Genomic DNA, 22331 nt, shown 5'->3' on the forward strand with positions numbered 1-22331 from the left:
GCTATCACTGTGAAAGGGTTATTTTCTTGGTGATGTTTGCAAAACTGCTTTCAAAATTCTGTGTATACAACATAAGAGACAGAAGAGTCAATGTCATTACCCACGTTATAGCAAAATCTGGACTAGTCCATTTACCCATCAGACAACATTCAGAGTGAAACACCCACATTCTAAGGCAAAAAAACAACAACACTTAGGTTGTTGAAGCCAATTTTTTATTATTACTTTTGGTTCAATACAAACAAAAGACAAAACATCACCCAGTGATCCTTGGTTAGTCCTGAACCCACCAAAGTGTGATTTTCTTAGTTACTGCTGACTCTCATCTTTGATTTAGGAGTTGATTTTTTTTTTTTTTATGAAAAATGCTAACACTGGATGGATTTCTCATATAGCCATTTTCTTTTGGAAACATAAAGCTCCACAAAACCACACATAGCCCATTTGAAAAAGATTAGGGAACTTCCAGCAGAAGGAATGGGGTAGTTTAAAGCTATATTTTCCTTTTAGCAAGATCCACAAGAAAAGGATAGAGTGTTGTGCTTAAAGGGGAACAGATTTTGTATTTTTTGGCAAGATATTAAATCCTCTGTTGCTATATTTGTCTTCCTGCAAATAGTCTTTTGTACAAGTGCAAAGCAAAGATCAATGTTGCTGTTCTTCATTCAGCCACAGCCAAACTTGGTATGGAAAGTAAAACAGTTGGGCTTAAGTGTTGTTTCTAAGAGATTCTAGTTCATTTATTGATCAACAGCATTCTAGAGTCTAGGTACTTATTTTACACATTAAATGTGTCAAAACATGTTTGCTTTCCATAATAGTTTTTCCCCTGCTTAACTAATAACAGATGTAAGTATTCAATCTGGACAGAAATGTAAAAGCTTTACCAATGTAGTCAATGTAGTCATATATGGATATTTAGTCAAATGTGTATAAGCAGGTCAAATGAGATGCTTGGAAACTTAGGACATCACACGATGGGCATATATTCCCAAAAAAGGAAGCAAAACAATTAAATGGTAGTTGATTGTCCCCAGAGAAAACACACTTCAGCTAGGAAGAATCTGTACCAGATGTCCTGCTCACCACCCGCTTGAGTGCCTGTCTGACATAAAGACAACATAACCCTTTAGATTCGAAGACACTATAATAACCACATAAATGTTTGAAATAGCAACAAGAATTTCCTTTATGTGCAATTATTTAAGTGAATGTAGATGAATCCTACACAGATGACCATTGCAAACATGGAACACGCCTTGCTAGTTCCAGTGATATATTAAACCCTCTTAGATTAAAAGGCTGATAAAAATTAACTGAAATCTGATAGTAATTGTGGTAGGTTAAATAATGCCCACTCAAATGTTCACTTCCTAACCCCCAGAACCTGTGAATATGTTACCTTACATTTAAGGACTTTTTAAAAATTAAGAACCTTGAGATGGAGAGATTATCCAATGCAATTACAAAGGTCTTTAAAACTTGTAAAAGAGAGGCAAAAGAGAGGGTCAGAGTGATCCCATGTGAGAAAGACTTGACCAGCCATTGTTGGCTTTGAAGATGGAGGAAGGAGGCCATTAGCCAAGGACTCTAGAAGCTGGAAACACCAAAGGAACAGATTCTCCCTTATATCCAGAAAGAATGCAGCTGACAGTTTGATTATAGCCCACCAAGACTGGTGCTGGATATTTGATTTATAGAGACATAAGATCGTAAATTTGTGTTGTCTTTAGCCATTAAGATTGTGGTAACTTTTTACAGCAACATAGAAAACTCATTACACTTGTCTAGTCTAAATATGGCAGACAGTTGAGAAGGCTGTGCTGCATTATTTCACCTGTGATGATGAGGGTCTACTAATCAAAATGCTTATCTCCAGGCTTTGCATTTTCACGTTACAAATTCATTTAATAAGAAAATAGAAGGCCTCTGTAGAGAAACTCCAGTTTCCTTTAAAAATAAGGTCTTGGACTTCTCCTTTCCACGTACACTTCTTCAATCTCAATGAATTGTCAGGAAAGTTTTGTTTGTTCTACCACACTACTTACGGAAGCTCCCTAACAACAAATGTAAAAGCAAAACAACAAAGTACACCTCTCCCAAAGAGTTAATTGATAACTTCAGAAGCATTGTGTTAAAAAATTCACAAGCCTCCTGTTATTATGTAATTACTATGGCCCATTTCACTTGCTCTATTATAAACACTTGTTTTGTAACCATACAATCCTCACTACAACATATAAATCCCTTGGCTATAGAAATTAACCTCATTAAAAAAAAACTAAGGTGGTTTAATTTCTAAAGATATTTGTAATTTGCTTTAATTGAATAAGAAGAAAAGAGAGAGCTTTAGTTAACTGTCAAGAAACACAGACAAAACCAAATTGCTACATTAAAATATAAACATTAAGTTCACATTAAGTTATTTATTGAAAAAATTGAAGATGACATTTGTTTTTATTACAAAGTACTCCATCATCTCATATCATCAACATATAGTTATGAGACCTGCATTTGAAGAGTGAATAGAAATACAAAAATGTCTCTTCCTCCAACCCCATGAAAAACAACAAAAAATATGATTTTATAATTAGCTTCTGAAGCGAAAAGTTTTATGAATTACATATATTTTGTAAATTAAGAATGACAACAGAGCTAAGATTAGTTAATTTCTCTTTCTGGATATGTAAAATGAAGATAGCATAAAATTACCCACAAAACTAATAAATCTGGAATTTTTTGTATTTCAGGGTTGTAAGATAACATTTATATTACAAGTTTTCAGTTCACTTAATCAAGTGACAAATATAAATTTCACCATACTATGTATTTTTTTATAAAAGCTTTCACCTTATCTAGATTTATGTGATGAAAGCAAATTGAATCTATGTTTTCCCTTTCAATATATGCAGTTTAAAATACAAAGAATTCACATGAAGACCCTTCCCCATATTGCATATCCAGAAAAATGTATGGAATAGTAATTTTAAATCAGATACAATATCCAAGATTGTAAATAGTCTAAGAAATTAAATCAAGTGTGTAAATAATCATTAATTTTTGCCCTAGCCACAGCATAGAAAAAAATGTACACCTCTATCAGTATCTCTTATCAGTAAGAGTATAATTAGAAAACTTCACATCTTATTCATATACCAAAAAAATACTAATTAAAGAATCTTGTATTCTAAAAGAGTTATTCTTAGGGCAAAATTTAGTAGTCCAGAAATTGTTAACAAGGAAGCTAATCGATGATGACGTGGCATTTTCTAGGTGTCATTGTTTATTTACACAAAAGAATTGGTAAATTACACTTAACTCAATTATCATTTCTTTAAACTTTAAAAGAAGATTTAGATAATTGTATTGGATCAAATTAATTGGCATTTTCAAGAGAACATTAGTTTGATCAATTATCTGAAACTATAAAAATATTTTTCAAACAGACAAAAAAGCACAATGGACAATAAAAGGAATAAGAAAAGTATGATATTTTAATTATAATGACTATTTTTATACTTTGGAAAGTGTATAGAGGGAAATTCCCAGCGAGCACTAAAAGAAAAAAAAACCTACTGAAAATTCTGAAAGTCTGTTCTGTGCCCAATCTCCATGACCAAGTTACCAATTAATTAACATTTTGAAGCTATTAGAACTGAGGCTCCCTTGCAGGCCTCACCCGTTCCCCACTCTCCATTTGTGTGTAGTTTACATATCCTTCTTCAACATACGTTATTATTATTTTTTATTTTATTGAAGTATAGTTGATTTACAATGTTGTGTTAATTTCTGTGGTAGAGTGGTACAGCAAAGTGACTCAGTTATACATATATATATTCTTTTTCATGTTCTTTTCCATTATGGTTTATCACAGGATATTGAATATAGTTCCCTGTGCTATACAGTAGGACCTTGTTGTTTATCCACTCTATATATACTAGTTTGCATCTGCTAATCCCAAACTCCCAATCCTTCCTCCTCCCACCCCACCTCTCCCTTGGCACCCACAACTCTGTTCTCTATGTCTGTGAGTCTGTTTCTTCAACATATATTATTAAACTAAAATTTACCTTGATTTTTCTAAAATGACTTAAATAATAGTTTTAATGTTTAATAATAGATTTAAAGGATTCTAGGGCCATGTTTTTAGAGAATACATTTTAATTTCTCTCTCAAGCACCTTAAATTTTTTGAAAGATATGTCTTTTATCCTGAAGGAGGAAGAAAAACAACTGAGTCTTTACGGTCCTTTACATTAAAATTGGCAGGCTGATTTCAGTCTTGGTCTCATAGTTTCAGCTTTTCTGCTGTCCTGTCTGCTGTGAAGATGCTCAATCACAGGAATTTTAACAGCCATTGATACCCCTTTGTAACCACAATGGCTCAAGTGAACCCTTTCCATCTTCAATAACTGACACAGTGTCAACATCTGCTTCCAATGAAGTTGTTTCTTTTTTTCTCAAGTAGAATAAATCTGCTGACTGAGATCATAAAGGGTTGGGGTTTTTTTTCATGCAGAACATTTTTTCCACCATATTTTGCAATTTTTTCTCCAAGTCAAGTAAAAAAAAAAATGGGATAACTTCAAAAGAGATGTTTTTATTCTAGGTGCTAAGGAAGCCCAAAATATAATGAAAAAACTAAAACTTTGGTGATTTCATGAAACTGTCACTTTAATTTTGGGGACAATAATACATGGGGTCCTGGATGAATAAAAGTTTAGAACATGTAAGAAAACTCAGAGTTGGGTCTACATACCACTAAAAGGTTAATTTATTTTCCTTCATAAACAGCACACTAAAATAGAGATAATTTAGAAATTTACGTTTTATCTTCAACATCTAGTAGAAGGCAAAGATTCTCTTGCAACAATTTCTTACAGAAAAGCACAGTCATATCTATTTGATTGCTACAGAAATGGGTGTGGAAAGTAAACAGAAGTGATGTTTTGGAGCTCAATTTTATGATTTACTTACTCAGCTGATAGGTATTTGTAGTATCTGTCATTTATTGAATGTCTACTATGAGCCAGATGATTGAGTATATATATATATGATTTCCAGCCTGCCAGTTAAGTATTATTATCCCACTTTACTCATGAGATAAATAAATGAAGCACCAAAACACACATCTAATTATGGCTAAACCAGAATTCAGAAAATGACCTAATGTCCAAGCCAATGTTGTTGTTTTATTTTCATTAATTCATTCTGCTTTTCTATTTATCCTCTAGTCGAACTGTAACATAAATACTAGCCTTTTCTACCTCTTAGTACCATCACCCCATTGACTTAATTTGGCAAACATTATATAACCAAAGGGCACTCAGTAAGGGATGGAATGCAGTTTCTAAAAATATAGTTTCTGATTGCCATTTGAATAATGAATAACGAGCTCCTCAAGGGCACAGTTTATGCCAGTGCCTAGAATTTTTTTTAAAAAAAGTTTTTACAACGTTGAAGAAATTAATTTCTCAATTATTTGCAAACCATTTATTATCCTTTGCAAAATGTAGAGCAATCCCGGCCATTTTTGTTTAAAATAGTAATGTAAATAACTCTAAGAGGAAAGAGAGAGGGAAAAAGCTAAAGGGGAAAGTTAGGGGGGGATGGTTAACCTTCTTAAGATGAAGCATTGATTTTTACCTTCAGAGGTGCTTTTCAAATAAACAGTGAGGAAACAAATAACCTGTAAAGATCTACCTAATCACTATTTTGTTGTTTCTTATTTCATGATAGTTTAGTGGTTGAAGCATAGATTAGATGGCAAATCAATTAGATGATTTTCTAGGGTCTAGCTCACAGATCTTTAGAAAGGTTGAATAAAGCCTAATTTATAAAATAGCCAAAGGTGGAGTGGTTCCAAATGAAATTGGAGAGGTAGCCCTCAATAAAGCAGTCTGGAAGCCTCCAAAATTAACAGTATCATTTTGGTGTGAGAAAACCAACCCAGAGAGTGACAGCATTTTAAACTTAAACTCAGAATCATACTAAATTACAACTCATCCTCTTTTATGACTTTGGTGGTAATAGTAATATGATTGTAGCAATGGGATGTGAGACAATTACAGAGACAGGCACTCATCTTTTTTGACTCACATTTTGATCCAGTCCTTGTATATGCATGGATCCAGTCCCTGCGATGTGCCAGCAACACCTGGGCCTGTTCTCAGGGGGATCTCATTCACAAATCTCTCATGTGTACAGCAGAATTCAGATCCCCAACTTTTCTTGGGTCCTCAGAGCCAAGGAATGTTTTATCAGATAGCTACCAGGAGTGACACAGGGCAGAGTGTCACCCTAAATTCAGGGTGAAGCTATCTAATTGTCAGCTCTCTCACCTTAAATTCAATTCAGTGGAGAGTAAGGAAACGGGCAGAAAGTCAATATGTTTCTTCCCATAATTGGGAAAATCCAATTGAATGATTGAATGAGTTGGAGTACAACACTGTTCTAAGAGAAGATGCAAAGGAAATTAACAGGTTCCAAGGGAAGAGGAGGAAAATAAATATCCCCATTGAGTCATCCCATGGGAGCTACTGAACACTGGTCTTTGAGAATACAGAAGGACACAAAGTAAAACAAATTTTATAGATTCATTCAACCTTGTGCTACACAGACTTAGGCAAATTACAAATAATTGTATCAAATCAAATTGTAGATCAAAACGTAGATAATTTAACCAAGCCACTCCCTAGAAATCTAAGTTCATATCATTAGTAAGTGGAAGATTCCTTACGTTTGGACCTCACATTAGGTTAAATGTGTATACTGTGTTAAGAGGAGTCTGGTTAAGAAGCAATATAGTGATGAAAATACAAGAGAGCGTATAGATTTATAACTCATAAGATGCACCAGGAAAGAAGACTATGGCATAAAAATAGAGTTAAGGGAAATATTTGAAAATTTTCTGTGAGAACTCTGCCTAGCTAAGCAGAGACTATGTTGTTCTTATATCTAAAATGTTCACACATATGAATAGTTAAATAGTTCACACTATTTAAGATGGAAAATGTATTTCACTAAACATTTAATTTCACATGGGTGAGGACAGGGATGGGAAAAATTTGAGAAACATTTTTAACAAACTAAAACTTCTATATAATACTACCTATTTAATATGAGCCATCTCTGGAAGCAGATGAAAGAAAGAATGGACTTTACATTGAAAGTCCTTAAAATACCAATAACGGCTACTTTTATAAACCTAATCTTTTCCTAATAGCAGTTTAATGATAATCCCAACTTTTTCTTATTTAGATCCTGAGGGCCATGTCAAGTTGAATCCTGAGTCCTCAGTAATAAATTTCAGATAATAAGTTGTCAATTTATTAACCTAATTTCAGTAATTGTAGTAATTCAGTAATCCCAATTTAAATTTATCTTCCCCCATTTTTTTCTTAAAAAGAACTAAATCAACTAAAACCAGAGTTAAACAGACAAAAAAGATGCAAAAACTGATTTAAAATATTACATATGCAATACATTATTTTTCAATTTAAAATGATGGGTAACACTTTCCGAAATAGCCATTGAATTACAGGATTTGTGATGTGTCTAGTACCTTCCCAAATATTATCCCTTCAAACTATCTTCAGGAAAAAAAAAATTCACTTAAAATATGGCAAAAAATTGCCATGAATGAATAATTATAAACAAGAAAAATAAGTCACTGGTACTCAAAGGTAGCATGATTCAATGGTTTTTTTTTTTTTTTCTTCCAGTAGTTGGATATAAATTCTGGTTCCATTCTTCAAAGTCAGATGGACTAGAAAGATAATTATATACTCTAGGCAAACTCTCCATCTGATTGAAAGTTTATGCCAACTTTCTTCTCAGTCAACCTCCAAGCAGTCTTTGGGAGAAATCAAAGTAATGAAATAGCCTTTCTTTAGTGTGATCATTAAAAAACTTCCTTTTCAAGCTTTACATATAACTCAGAGCTAAGTGAGCTAGCATGGAATTAAATCTTCACTGAGATTGAATGTAAAATAATACCATATTGGCTTGGCTATGGTGCTACTTTTGTAAAAAGGAGAAACTATCAAACATTTGAGGTAAGCTAGAAAGCACAGAGCATATCACAGACATCTTAAAGCCAAGCATTTTAAACATTTTTGCCAGTGCTTCTCTGAGAGCAAGTTCTTTAAACAGAACTTAACAATTGTTACAATATTAAAAAAAAAATCACATCCCTCAAAATTAGCCCATCAATGCTAAATCAAACTTTCTGTATTTTTACAAAAATAGATGCACATAGAGCTACAAAATTGTATTCCTGAAAGAATGATCATTTTCTTTGTGGTTCATCTTTTCCTGACAAGGTGGTTGGTTCAAAAAGAAAAAAAAAAAACTAAAAAAAAGTGTCGAACTGAAACAAAAATTAAACGATGTATTGGTAAAAGCAAGACAAAAAGTTAAAGAGAGTTGCACAGTTGGCAAAGGCTCAGATGAGGGAAAAAATAAACAAAAATGCTTTTCTTCAATGTCTATGACCCACTCTGCTTTCTCAAGAAAAGGCTCCAAACCAAAGTCATCTGGATAACACTTCCTCTTTTCCTTCCATGTCTACTGTGTCCCACTGCAGAATGACAAACCCTGGTAGCATCTTTTCCCAGTGGGCCCATGGATTCACGCTTCAATCTAACTTGCTAATACTGTGTGTTTCAGTACCATGGTGAGTCCTTACTCTTGTCTTGATGCTGTAGACCTAGAAAAGGTGACAATGAGAAATAGAAAAGAATCAATATATGTAGCATTCAAAAATGGGCAAAATCTACAATGCACTACATATAGAAACCAAAAAGACAATTGAGCTCACAATTTTCAAAAAGCCAACCAACACAGTAGGTGACAAAAAAACTCTAGACTAGAGCAGTGCTATTTGCATGGTACACAGTCTTTACTATGGTTTTATCTTACTAGAGTAGGTGTGAATAATAAATAAAATAATATAAATGAAGATTTCTTACTTCTAATCCCAAAAGGAACTGATATGGGGGAAAATGATATAACCGGTCTTTGGGCATTTAGGCAGCGCTTCAGTTCATACTTCTCAGCAACCATCAAATGACACTTTTGGACTAAGGTAGTGACTAAATTCACTTATTTTTATTGCCTTTTCTTTCAGAAACTATTAAGATGGCTTATAAAAATCCATATCTCAAAGCCAGAAAATGAAATTTACAGATAACTTTAAAAATAGTAGTACAAAAGGAAAATATGTGAACATGTATGAATTCCAACTCAAAGCTAGAATGATTAGGACGAAGTATATCAAAGAGGAAATAGAAAATATGACTCTGATTCTAAACCTGTTTTAAGTCTGGGCTGGATGTCAGAAATTGAATGGTTAAATGAGCCAGTACGGTTTTCAATGTAATTGTCACTAAAACAGCTGTAGTGATTTCATTGCTTGTCCTTCAACTTGGTAAAGAATTTTATAAAACAATGTGTGTCATTATAAAACAGATACAATTAGTCAGTCATTGATACGAGACATTAAGACAATCTATAAAACATATTACATAAAGGGAGGAAGAACAAATAAAAGGAGTCAGAGAAGCACCTCATAGAACCACAAGGCAAAATCTCTGGTTTATAGTATTTGTATCCTGGGAAAAAGCAGCACTTCTAGAATGCCAAAAGATTAGCTCCATCTTAAGCTTTTTCTCATGTATACTAGCATTATGTTTAGATACAGAGTCAATAGTTTTCCTTTCCCATTTCAAAAGAAGAAGAGAAGGATAAAGAGAAACAGGAAGAAGAAATAAAAGGATCTGGGATGTACCAATTCACTCTAAGTTTGCTTTATTCATTTTCAAATAATTTTGTGGTCAGAATAATTTGCAACCTGACAAAGTCTCTGTTGGGTGACTCTTATAATCTAAACCACCTTAACTGACAATCTGCTGACTGCATAAATATTTTTTTCATTATTAAAACGTCTCATCTTCTGTATGACTCAGTATTTTCCGTACTTGAAGACTACATCAATCTATAGAATGTCAGCACTGCAAGTCATGAATAGTGTTGGAATTATCAAGTGGTTTGAGTGTCTTTTTTTCTTCTTAAATAAAAGCAATCCTTAGTTTGCCTTGCAAAGACAGATGACTCCGTCAAAAGCACGTTAGCCTTTTTCTGTGGACAAGGATTACATTACTTAACAGAGCCCTAAATATTCTAACCAGAATAACTGGTTGGAATAACTTTCATTATAACTCCGTCTCTTCAATTGTTTTGTTTTAAAACTTTGCATTACTCCAAAGCAAACCTTTAAAAAACCAATTCATCTACGCCCTGAAACTTATTAAATAGCTAATGTTGACCTTTTGGCTTAGCTTCTCCTTAGTAATGGGACATAAATAAAATTTTTACTTTGATTACAGGTATCTATACCTGTAAGTTTCAAAATAGGTATAAGTAAAGCACAAGAAAATGAACAACCACAGGCAAAAGACCCTACTACTAGTAAGTTGTAACAGGAAAACAGGACTATGATCTTTCCTGTTAAACACTTGTTGAAGGAAGATCAGAATATTTAAGAATCAGCCGGTACACTTAGTTTTCCAAGTAAGGGTGAAAGGGGACAAAGTCATTAACCCATGATCCTTATGTGGTCTATATATATATATATATATATCTTTAATCCATGATCCTTACATGATCTACAGTTACTTGGGGTTTCCCCAAATTTTCTTACCAGAACACAAAATCAACTCTGCTATTACTTTGTTCCTATTCAGGCTTTTTTTGCCTTCTCAATTCCTCAACTCAAACCTATATTAAATTAATTTATAACACATTCTGAAATCTGCCCACTGGCTAGCTGAAATCACCCGTGTTTTTCTCTTGATGTTAGTAACTCAGTTTTAGATTTATTGTTTCGTCTGTGAGATTTTCCGTAAAAGGAAAATAAACATCATAACAATAATGTTAGCAAACACTTTCTTAGGGCTGAATATGCCAGACATTGTGCTGCTTTATGTGAAATATCTCAGTTAATGCTTCCAACCATGTTAAATATATATATATATATATATATATATATATATATATATATATATATATATATATATATAATCTCCATTTTACAAATGAGAAAACTGCGAGTAAGAGAGGTTATGTTAACTATTAAGTGGTAGAGCCAGGACTGAAAATAGGTGGTCTGATATCGGAGTCAATGGTCTTAACCACAATGTATATGGCTCCCCCTATGTGGACTATATTGTCTGTAGGCTGTGACACTAGCCTATACTCCTGCAACTCCCTGAGTCAAAATCCTTTCATTAAATGAATTCGAAGAAAAGTCAATACATTTTTTTAACACCTTTATTGGATATACTTGCTTTACAATGGTGTGTTCGTTTCTGCTTTATTCATTTTTGCACTGTTTAGAAACACCCTGATTTAACAGAACTGATACCAGTGTTAACAAAATAGCTCTCCTACTGTGGTTTTTTAAACTATACATTTGAAAAGCTTTTCCCAAGACACAGCAAATGATTACACAGTAGTTTGTTATACTTCCGATGAAGACTACTCTAATCGTGTAATGGACATGTTTTATTAACTGATGTGTTTTTTTGATATATATCTTTAATATAACCACTCCTCCCTGCCCCCCAAAGACCTCCCCAGTGTGAACACTGAAGACATAGGGTGGCTATTTGACTCATGAGGTGGTTGTCAGAAATGGGACCAAAGAACAAAGACATCACATTGCTGGCTTCAGAGTCTGAGTCTGGGATGGAGTTAGGAGAAAAGCCTGAAAGGAAATGCAAGCCCACAGACCCAGTTCTTCCCTTCAGTTCCAACACCACCACCACCTGACCACCAGAAGAAAAGGGAAAAAAAAAAAAAAACCCAGACCCAGAACAAAGGAAGTACGAACATAAGAAAGAAATATAGAATAATTAGTAGCAGGAGAGAAGTCTTGGTCACAGAAGATCATAATAGGATTTCCCTTTAAATTTTGAAGAATCTAACTATATATCAAGGTATCATAACTCATTTTCTAGCTGAGATTTTTGGGTGGCTGTTGCTTCACAGATTCATTTCTTGCAAAAGGCTCTAGGAATAAGGAAGTAGAGATGGCAACAGGGTGTGTCTAAGCATAGAAAGCCTAGAAACTTCCCCCTTCCTAGTTTCCTTCAACTCCAACGTGTCTGATGAAAAGATCTTAAAGTTCCCATGGGCCCCTGCAACAATGATACAGAACTTAGTTCAGAGAGATTTCTGGCAGGCCTGCTACTACGTTCCATAGTAGTGGGTACCCCATGGCAGAAGATGTGGGTATCCCATGGCAGAAGATGTGGGTATCCCATGGCAGAAGAAATGGCACACGCCACCCCAGCTGAGCACCTTGGAGGTATGGAAGCTGAACTCGAAGTAATTAGTCATTGTTAGGGGAGCACTGTATGGAGAATGCACAGAGAAACAGTGGGGGGAGGGGATACGTTTGCAAACAAAGGCCAAGATAGGAATGAAATGACGAGGCCAAGAGCAGAGAGCAACCTCTTAATCAACAATGTTCACAATGTGACAAACTATGTGATGCAATGTGAAGCAATCCCTAGGGAGAGTGTGAGGGAAGCATCTGAGAAGAGGTTTCAACTCTAAGTGGGACAGTGTTTTAAAAAACTGAGCAATGAAGATATCAATGGGCTGGACTATGAATACTCAGAATTGATGAAATTACTGTATAGCACAGGGAACTATATTCAGTATCTTATGATAAACCATAATGGAAAAGAATATGAGAAAGAATGTATGTATGTGTATATATATATATATATATATATATATATATATATATATATATATATAACTGAATCATTTTGCTGTACAGCAGAAATTAACACAACACTGTAAATCAGCTATGCTTGAATAAAGTAAATTAAGAAAAAGAATTGATGAAGTTAAATTTTCTGTTATGGGGCAGAAATAAATAATAAATTGGCTTACTGAAAATGTTATACTCCAGCACACCTGAGTTTTAGGGACTATGTGATTATCAGAGTGATATTCACTAAAAAAGCATATCCTACTTCTAAGGAGGCATAATCACTTGACAACATCATTGACTATTGCTCATAAGTAAGTTGAATATGCTTCCAATTAATTTTATTGCTGGAGATAAAAGAGGTAATGTGGTAACCATGCACTGGTGAACATGCTGTTGATAAAAAGAGAAGAAGAAAAATAGGAACATAAAACCTGGATGTGCAGGTAGAATATTTTATGACTGAAAAGTAAAAATACTTAAATGAACTTTTCATTTCACAGATATTAAGAGTCTAGAAAACCCTTGTGGATCAGAATGCTTGCTATTAGACTAAAAGAAGCTGGTAGCTTATTTCTACATTAAAAAAAAAAAAATGAATCCCTGCTTCATACTTGCTTTAATAAAGAAAAGCTATACTTTTTTTTTTTTTTTTTTTTTTTTTGTGGTACGTGGGCCTCTCACTGATGTGGCCTCTCCCATTGCGGAGCACAGGCTCCGGACGCGCAGGCTCAGCGGCCATGGCTCACAGGCCCAGCCCCTCCTTGGCATGTGGGATCTTCCCGGACTGGGGCACGAACCCGTGTCCCCTGCATCGGCAGGCGGACTCTCAACCACTGAGCCACCAGGGAAGCCCAAGCTATAATTTTTGCAAATATAAATATATACAACACTGTATTGGATGCTATATCAAAATATCCAGCCTTCACCAACAACCAGACATCTAACACTGACATACTGTCAAATGATCACAAACTATGTGGTGTGAGAGACAGTCATGTTACCTTCTCCTACTTTATAAAATTATCACTGCTAATGATCATACAACTGCATTTGTTTGTCTGAGGCCAGGAGCAATCAGTTTAAATGCTAGTTAAGAATTTCTAAGTAAGATCTACATGGGGGTAACACCTTAACACTAATGAAGGGGAAAAAAAATAAGAGTGAGGGCTATCCAATTTGGAAACTATGATTTCATTTCAGGTGAATATCAAGATAGATCATGTTTACTCACCATGGAGACCGGCCTTTATTTGTTTTTAAAACATCTTTGTTTTTTTAAACTTTAAAACATCATAGATTTCTTGTTTAAAAATCAAGTTACAAAGTATTTTGAAAGTAAAAGTTCTACATAATGTGCCCTGTCATCACACAACTTGCTGATTATACTTCAGATGTACATGCATACACCTCTGTTTATCCTGTGCTACAACATGCTTATTTCACCAGCAATATTATCTTGGAAAACCATTCATGTCAGTATATGTAGATCAACCCTTTTGAAGGGCTACACAATATTCATCCTTCCTTATACCATAAATTACCCAGTACTCTATAGATACGCATCATTTGGATACACACACTCATGTGTGTAAAAATATATTTGTTACTTATGTGAATATTTTGGTAGATAAGAAAAATTCCTGAAAATATGTTTGTATAATTGCTGAACCCAAGCATATACCCACATTTATGCTTACATATTTCATCATGAGGGGTGTGTTTCAGAAAGTTTGTACCAATATTCATATTTTTACTATTATTATCATTATTATAGATTAAAAGTATCTAATCATTTCAATTTACATTTCTTTCATATTAATGAAGCTGAACATTATTGAGATTATGGCATTTCTTCCTCTGTGTTTTATCTTTGGCTTATTTTCTACTCTTTTAAGAAAGTAACTTCCTCATTGATTTCTAAATGCTTTTTGTATATTAGGTATATTAACATTTTTTCTCATGTATTACATGTATTTTTGGCCAATTTGATGAGCACTAATTACCTCCATACTTAGTACTGAAATTTTGGACAATAATTCTTTTAAAAGTCATCACAAACAAGATGCATTCTTGAACCAGACCAAGGATTAAATTTATTATGACACTTGAATTACAATTTATTCACTTATCATTACAACTCTTACATACTAAAACAATAATAAAAGATACCTAACTATGACTGAGTAATAATTGATTAGCAGAGGGAGGGTTTTCAGTGCATAGAGACATTTTCTCGGGGTACATTTAGAATTGGCTTAAAATCTCCACACTGTCAGAAACAATGAGGTGAAAACTGTCTGAACCTGTCGAAATATCTTTAATTCAGATTCAAAAGAGGAGGAGAAATTTAAAGTTCTCTGAACCTGACGTTACCGGTAGACAATAATTTACTGCATTATTGTAAGAAGCACGGCACCCACACACCTGAGGCCAAAATTGCAGGTGACTAGCAGTTCAGTGGCCAGGTGTTTCCCACAGCTGCTGGTCCAGGTGGCAAGCCCCCTTAGTCTGCCTGCCCTCTCAGACCTCTCCTCCCTCCGAAACCACAAACTCAGGCACAGACTCTCCAGCCTTTGCCTTTAGCGATATCCACTGCCTCAGACCTGTGCATTTTAAATGCCCAGCTGGAAGGGAAATTGGCAAGTATTTTAAGCATCAGGATATGGAATTACAAATCTGGACCAGCCATTCTAAAACAGACCTCTTGGACAAATATATAATATAAATCACAGTTAGGTAGTTTTTGATCACAGCAGCAATTTACCACGTTCAAAATGTCAGTGTCAGTGTGATAACCTCTTGGCTGAGAGAAGCTGGGGACCAGGAGGTGCAATATCGCATGAAGATACCTTTCACCAAGTTAGTGACCTCAATTTCAAAGCAGATAAAAAGTAACATTGAAGACAGAGACAAAGAATAAAGCAAAAAAGGAATGGGGAAGAGTGAAATGAAATACCCTCTGTAATTTCTTCTACAGACTTTCTCCCAGAACTGAAGAGGAGCAAGACCAAAAAAACGCCTGGATCACTTATTGTAACTGAAACCACAAGTTATAATACTCTCAAGAGACTCTAACTATCCAGACATCTGCTGGATAACAAATACAGCCAAACATGCATCTTTAAAGAGGTTTCTAGGTTATGCAGTGACAGCTTTACGATCCAGAAAATAGATAATACAACCGAAGGAAGAGCTAATCTGGATCCACTGCTTACCCATAAAACCTTATTTAGGGACACAACACCAATACAGCAAACATTCTACCTGAAACTATGAGTTAGTTAAGAACTATAAAATTTTAAAACTTACTTCAGAACTGTAGAAATATAATGTAATTTTTATGCCCATTTAGTTTAAGTAATCAATCTTCCCATTAAATCAAAACATATTGGAAAATATTCAGTAAGAATGAGATATGGTGTATATAGATGAATTCTACACTGACATCAGTAATTTTTCATCTCACTTCTATGTGACATGAGCACAGGCTCACTCTCTGACACTTTCCAGAAACGCCTGTCCAATCCAAGCAAACATAAATAGGGCTTCAATGATTGTGAAGATACTAGATGTCACCTGATACTGCTCAAACAAGGCAGCTATGAAAATAAGCATTACAACACATGCTTGTGGCGACAAAAATTAAATGCCCAGTATATCAGGCTGTAACCAAACAAAAAATGGCATATTTTGCTTCTCATCAGTCTCTTGCAAGACTTTTTTTTGGTCATCTTATTGCCAAGGAATTCAGAACATGTTGGCCACAGACAACTGTTTGTGAAACCTTGTATTGTTGATAAATAGAACAATAAGAGAAGAGTTAGACAGCCAGAAAGAGAGTATCTGTAAGTATACTGTATCTGTAAATTATAATAAAGTATCTATACTATACTAAGTATAGTAAAGTATAAAGTATCTGTAAATTCCACAGGCCATATAGAAATTTTGTATAGAATCTTTGTAGCCTATTTGAAAGTCAATGTGAAATTGCCTGGGGAAAAGTTCTAAAATGGATTTCTTCATTCGAGCTGTTTCTTTTAGATGCATACCTATATGTGATACAGGAAATAGGAAAGCATTATTGAAAAGACAATTTGCTGGTCCAAAATACACTGACCCCTGAAACAAGCCTTTTAATGCTTTGAGTGGTTCTCCATTAGAGTCATGTTAGAATTAAGTATGAGTTTTTTGAACCTCTATAGCTCTCCTCTCAGGCAAGCATATAAGCTTCTCTTGGGAAGACACTGTGTACTTTGACAACATCCCCAATCCCCATCCCCAGTCAATGACAGGTAGTTGATGACAACTCCTTCAAGAAAATAATCAAAAGATAATGGTGTTGCCCAATTTTGCTTGCAATTTTTTATTTTTTTTATTTTTTTTTTTTTTTATTTTTTTTTTTTTGTGGTACGCGGGCCTCTCACTGTTGTGGCCTCTCCCGTTGCGGAGCACAGGCTCCGGACGCACAGGCTCAGCGGCCTTGGCTCACGGGCCTAGCCGCTCCGCAGCATGTGGGATCTTCCTGGACTGGGGCACGAACCCATGTCCCCTGAATCGGCAGGCAAACTCTCAACCACTGCGCCACCAGGGAAGCCCTGCTTGCAATTTTTAAGAGAACATTTCAGAAAGCAAGAGATGCCACCCAATTTATATAGCTACTGATAGCAACCTGTTCACAAAATTAATACTGGAATGGAAAATGAATCTGTTTTTAGTTCACAACTTTTGAAGATTAGCATGTGTTAATGGTGTTTTGGTGAATCTAATTATATGCATAGTCTAATTTCCTTATTCTGCACATAAAATTTCCTTTCGATCTATGTGAGTGTCAAGAACAAATATCTCAACCATCCATAAGCACAATGGGATAGGATGTACTTTTTTAGTAACCTCTACCACATGGTAGAGTGTTTAGATGGAGCAAACTATGTTTAAAAATGTCAAAGATGTATATTCTGATGACCCTTCAAATCCTTATTTTCTTGATTCTTTATCCTCCCTTCTCTCATAATCTGCCCAACCAATACAAAAGCACTCAGTTTTCAAGGTATGGCCAATACCAGCAAATGGGAAATTTGACTCCAATAAATATCACAGCTATTCTTCAAGAACAGAAACAAATTAAATTAGAAATAGTCAGAAAGGGCCTCCCTGGTGGCGCAAGTGGTTGAGAGTCCGCCTGCCGATGCAGGAGATACGGGTTCGTGCCCCGGTCTGGGAGGATCCCATATGCCGCGGAGCGGCTGGGCCCGTGAGCCATGGCCGCTAAGCCTGCGCGTCCGGAGCCTGCGCGTCCGGAGCCTGTGCTCCGCAACGGGGGAGGCCACAACAGTGAGAGGCCCGCATACCGCAAAAAAAAAAAAAAAAAAAAAAAAAAAAAAAAAAAAAAGAAATAGTCAGAAAGTGATAGAGGCATTTAAAGTTTGCATCTCAATTATGCATGATGCTTCACATCTCCAGTGTGACTTTTTCTGTTTGCAATGCACCAAATTTATTAAGAATAATGAGAGCTTTAGCTCTGCACCATGTGTCACCACCTAGAAAACACAACCACGTTCATTAGTTCATTGGAATCTCCTAGTTGTGTCAGAGTAGGGAGTATCATCTCCATTTTGCATCTAAGGAAGAGGAATGGAGAGGTAGTGAGGCTTGCTCAGCATAATATAGCTAAGTGAAGATACGGGTCCTGGAATCTATTTTTTGAACCTATGCTTTTTCCATAAACATCTCTGCAAAGATTAACGTTCCTGTATTTACCATCATTTTATGAGCCCCTAAGTTTGGGGGAAAGATTGATAAAATCAATCTTTCTCCTCTCTTTTTCCTTGTCTCTTTCTCTTACATACACATATGCACATACATACATACATACATACATACATATTTTTCTCTTATTCTCTCCTCCTTAAACTCATATTAGTGACCCCAATACCTTCAGCTCCAAAAGGAAACACAAATTGACAAACTAGTCTTCACTGCTTTCATTGAATTGCAAGTACATGTACACATATGCAGGATTTCTTGACATCCATTTTTTTATAAAAAGAGCATATATAGGCACTTCTTCATCTTTTTTTTTTTTTGTTTCAGTCAGCAATACCACACAAAACATACTTCACTCATAGATTACCCTCTTGATGGCAGTCACTTGATTCCACTTTTTTGCTACTACGAATATTGTCACAATAAACATTTTTGTACCTCTATCCTCATATGCTGCTGATTGTATTTGTGTGGCATAGACTCACAAGAGGAAGAATACTGTGACAAAGGTTATGAGAATTTTTAACTGTAATACATTTTCTAGTTCACTTTTTTAAAAAGCTTACAATTCTTTAATTTTCTACCAGCAATGTATGAAAAATAGCATTTTCCCTGAACCAAGATGTCTTTCACAAGGATTCACACACACATACCACACAGGCAATTATTTGTATTATTATGCAAATGCATCCTAAAACATTCAGAATCCTCTCAGAAGGCTTCTGCATTTGTCCTATAAGGTCGGAGGAGGATCTGTGGGAAGAAATCTCCAGGTTTCGGGCGTTGTGACATTATGGCACCATTCTAAGGATGAAGGGCCGGGGGAGAGCATGGGCAAGATCTACATGGCCCTGGGAGAGCAGGGGAGTTTCATTAAGGTCCTGCAGAATCCAGTCCTGGATACTCAAAACTGACAGCAGTGCTCTGGAATGCATTTCTCCCTCTGATTTACCATCCTGCTACTTTTCATGCAGATCTCACTCTCTGGCTGGGATCTCCTGGCCTTTTGCATGCATCTCAAAGATGGTTTCCATTACCCTTCTGGTCACGAAACTGTCATTCTGGACATGTGCCTTATACAACTAACACCATTCAAGAGTGTGTAAATATTGTAACATACCTTTGGTGTTTTTTCTTTTTTTTCCTCTCAGTGGAAAATAGACTTATGTCATAGACCAAAGAAAAAGAAAAAGGATTACAGAAAGTGTGAAGCAATCAGCTGTTAATTACTGAAGTCTTTACTGTCACCAAATCATAATAAACTGTAAAAAAAAAAAAGTCCACAGGAAGTATTACTTTATAAACATTCTTCCTAGTATTTTTTTTTAACCCACAACTATTTCCTTGTGACATTTTAACTATTCTAATTGAGATAATGCCCTCAAGGTAAGTACCCAGAAATCTATAAATCTCTATCGACCAGCATGACTGTCATTGAAAAATCACATAGTCCTAGGGATGGCTTCTATATTAAAATGCCACTTATGTGGCATTGTGCCACAATGTCTCCCTGCTGAAATCAAATGATTAGAAGTAAGCTTCTGTGTCTATTCTATTTTATGACATTATTAAATAAAATTCCTTAATTTCTTCATTTATAAAAATCATTAATAACATCAGGAAAGACTTCAATGAATCACCAACCCCATAACCTTCATATATATATTAAATGACTAGTATATATGTTCCAAAGAAGTGGTGAAATGGAAAAGAGAGAAACTGTTTGCAGTTGAGCCCCTATCATATGTTTTGCTTTGATGCCTTCTCTTCTCTATGCTGAAAAATATCTTGGCATTTTAATATTTTTTAGAGCTCATACTATCTTGTTAATTATTACTGTGGCTCTCAATGATCTCTCCCCAAATTTAGCATATTTCTCTTTCATTATAAAGCCTGGAATTGGAGCACTAGGCTATCAGGTAAATATTCAAATGTCTTAGGTTGGTAACTCTTGGTTTCCTTTGGTCTTTTATTGTAAATGTATATGTTTAGAGAGAGAAATGATTTCCAAGAAGTTACTGTATGCAAAACTCCATGATTTTGATACCCTTAATATTCCAAATAAAATTACAAAGCTTGTCAGCACCAGACCACCTACAAGAAAGCATGGGTCTTAAGAGGTGATCTAGAGAGGTGGTAACTTACAGGCTGGATGGAAAAGCAAGTGGTAACTTTATATCCATTTTTCTTTCATGGAGAGAAACTGCTTCTCCATTTGCTGCTCTAGTATGTGAGCTATTTTTACCCCACTCTTTTATTTCCTATACTTGGTAAAACAAAGATATTTATATTTCTAATGGATTTCAATGTAAAGCATCCATATAGTATTAAGCAAGACTGATCTTAACCAATGAAGTAGTTTAATTAGCCTATTTCAAAGGGAGCACTGTATAATAATTTTAAGCAATAATAATTACAACTTAGATTGCATTAAAATGCATTTTTGGTCATTTATGAAAGACATCTCTTTCACAAAATATTCAGATTAGAAGATTCAGATTAAACCAGATTTTTATATATATATATATATATATATAACTATAAATATATATGTAGAACTATGAATACATATATTTATACATATATAAGTGCATATATGTATAAATATACATTTATACATATATAAATATATATATATAGCTTATAGGCCTTATATCATAAAAAATTCAGAAAACTATCTAAGGTGTTTCTACTTTTATTATATTATCAGACACATAGTGTCTATGAAGAAAAAAATAAAAGAAGGACGTTTGTGAACTCCTAACTTCCCTATTGTTGCACAGTGCTCCCTATTCACTATCAAAATTTAAGAGCTCAAAAATATTTTTTCCAGGTTTCTTAACAGAGTATTTCTATTTGCAGGTTAATCAAGCCCACTGGTATAAAAGTCTCTTCAGAAGTAATTTGGTATATGCCTCAACACTTGAGAGAATAGTAGAAACATAGCTTCCTGTACTTATGGAAAATTTCACAAACCTGCATTTTTAGATCTATTAACTATTATAGTTACAGTCTTTCCCTGTCTCATAGGAACTGATGTCCCATTCTTTGATATATAATCTTGATTTCACTCAATATCTGAAGGTATGTTCATTAATGAGAGATGAATGTTTGATATCTGGCTATAATCACACTTTGGGGCAGAATCATACAATGATTCACTCATTGAATCTACTACTTATACAAATGTATGGTTAATGCTTATATGATAAAATGTTTGAGAAACCAGAAGGTACATCAATATATGTAAATTCTCTTTTAGCTCCAGATTTCTTGAACCTGTGATATAGTACAGAATATTGTTGAATATGGTTTTATTTTTTAATTTTAGGCTACCTAAATGTATCTTGTCAAAAAGAACATGTACACCTCAACTCTAAGTTGTTTATGTATATTTTATATTGAGTTATTGTAACATTTCTCAAAGTAAAAAAAAAAGATCAATTTATAAAAAATTGGAGTTAAAATAACTTGAGGGAGCCTAAGAAAAATATATCTGTGAATCTAGAGATGAAAACAAGCTCAAGCCATGAGCAGCTTGTGTTTATAGAAAAAAAGTCATACCACACATCATGACTCTTTTTCCTTTCTGTAAATTTAAATACAGTGGATGAAGTAGAACTTATAAATAAAGTCAACTTTGTATTTCAGTAACAAGACCTCATTAACAAATCTTTACTTGAAAAATTAATTCAAACTGGCTGGAATATACAACATTGTATGTCCTACATTAGGTAAATTCTTGGTAATAACAGGAAATAAGAAGACAGCATTTCCATAAG

The 22331-nt window shown here is 34.6% G+C and overlaps 1 protein-coding gene and 1 pseudogene across 4 annotated transcripts in view; both read right to left on the reverse strand.

The window, feature by feature from the left end:
- Positions 1 to 266: 266 nt before the first annotated feature.
- LOC132490342 (uncharacterized) lies at positions 267 to 2291 on the reverse strand (annotated as a pseudogene).
- A 120-nt stretch (positions 2292 to 2411) lies between these two features.
- Positions 2412 to 22331, reverse strand: part of VGLL3 (vestigial like family member 3) — a 49246-nt gene continuing 29326 nt past the window's right edge. For all 4 annotated transcript variants that reach the window (XM_060098627.1, XM_060098625.1, XM_060098624.1 and 1 more), the window contains exon 4: positions 2412 to 8709. In XM_060098627.1, the coding sequence (XP_059954610.1) occupies positions 8666 to 8709 (44 nt within the window). In that variant the 3' untranslated portion in view covers positions 2412 to 8665. The remainder of the gene's footprint in view (positions 8710 to 22331) is intronic.

Source organism: Mesoplodon densirostris, chromosome 5 (assembly GCF_025265405.1).
Source record: "Mesoplodon densirostris isolate mMesDen1 chromosome 5, mMesDen1 primary haplotype, whole genome shotgun sequence".
NCBI lineage: Eukaryota > Metazoa > Chordata > Mammalia > Artiodactyla > Ziphiidae > Mesoplodon > Mesoplodon densirostris.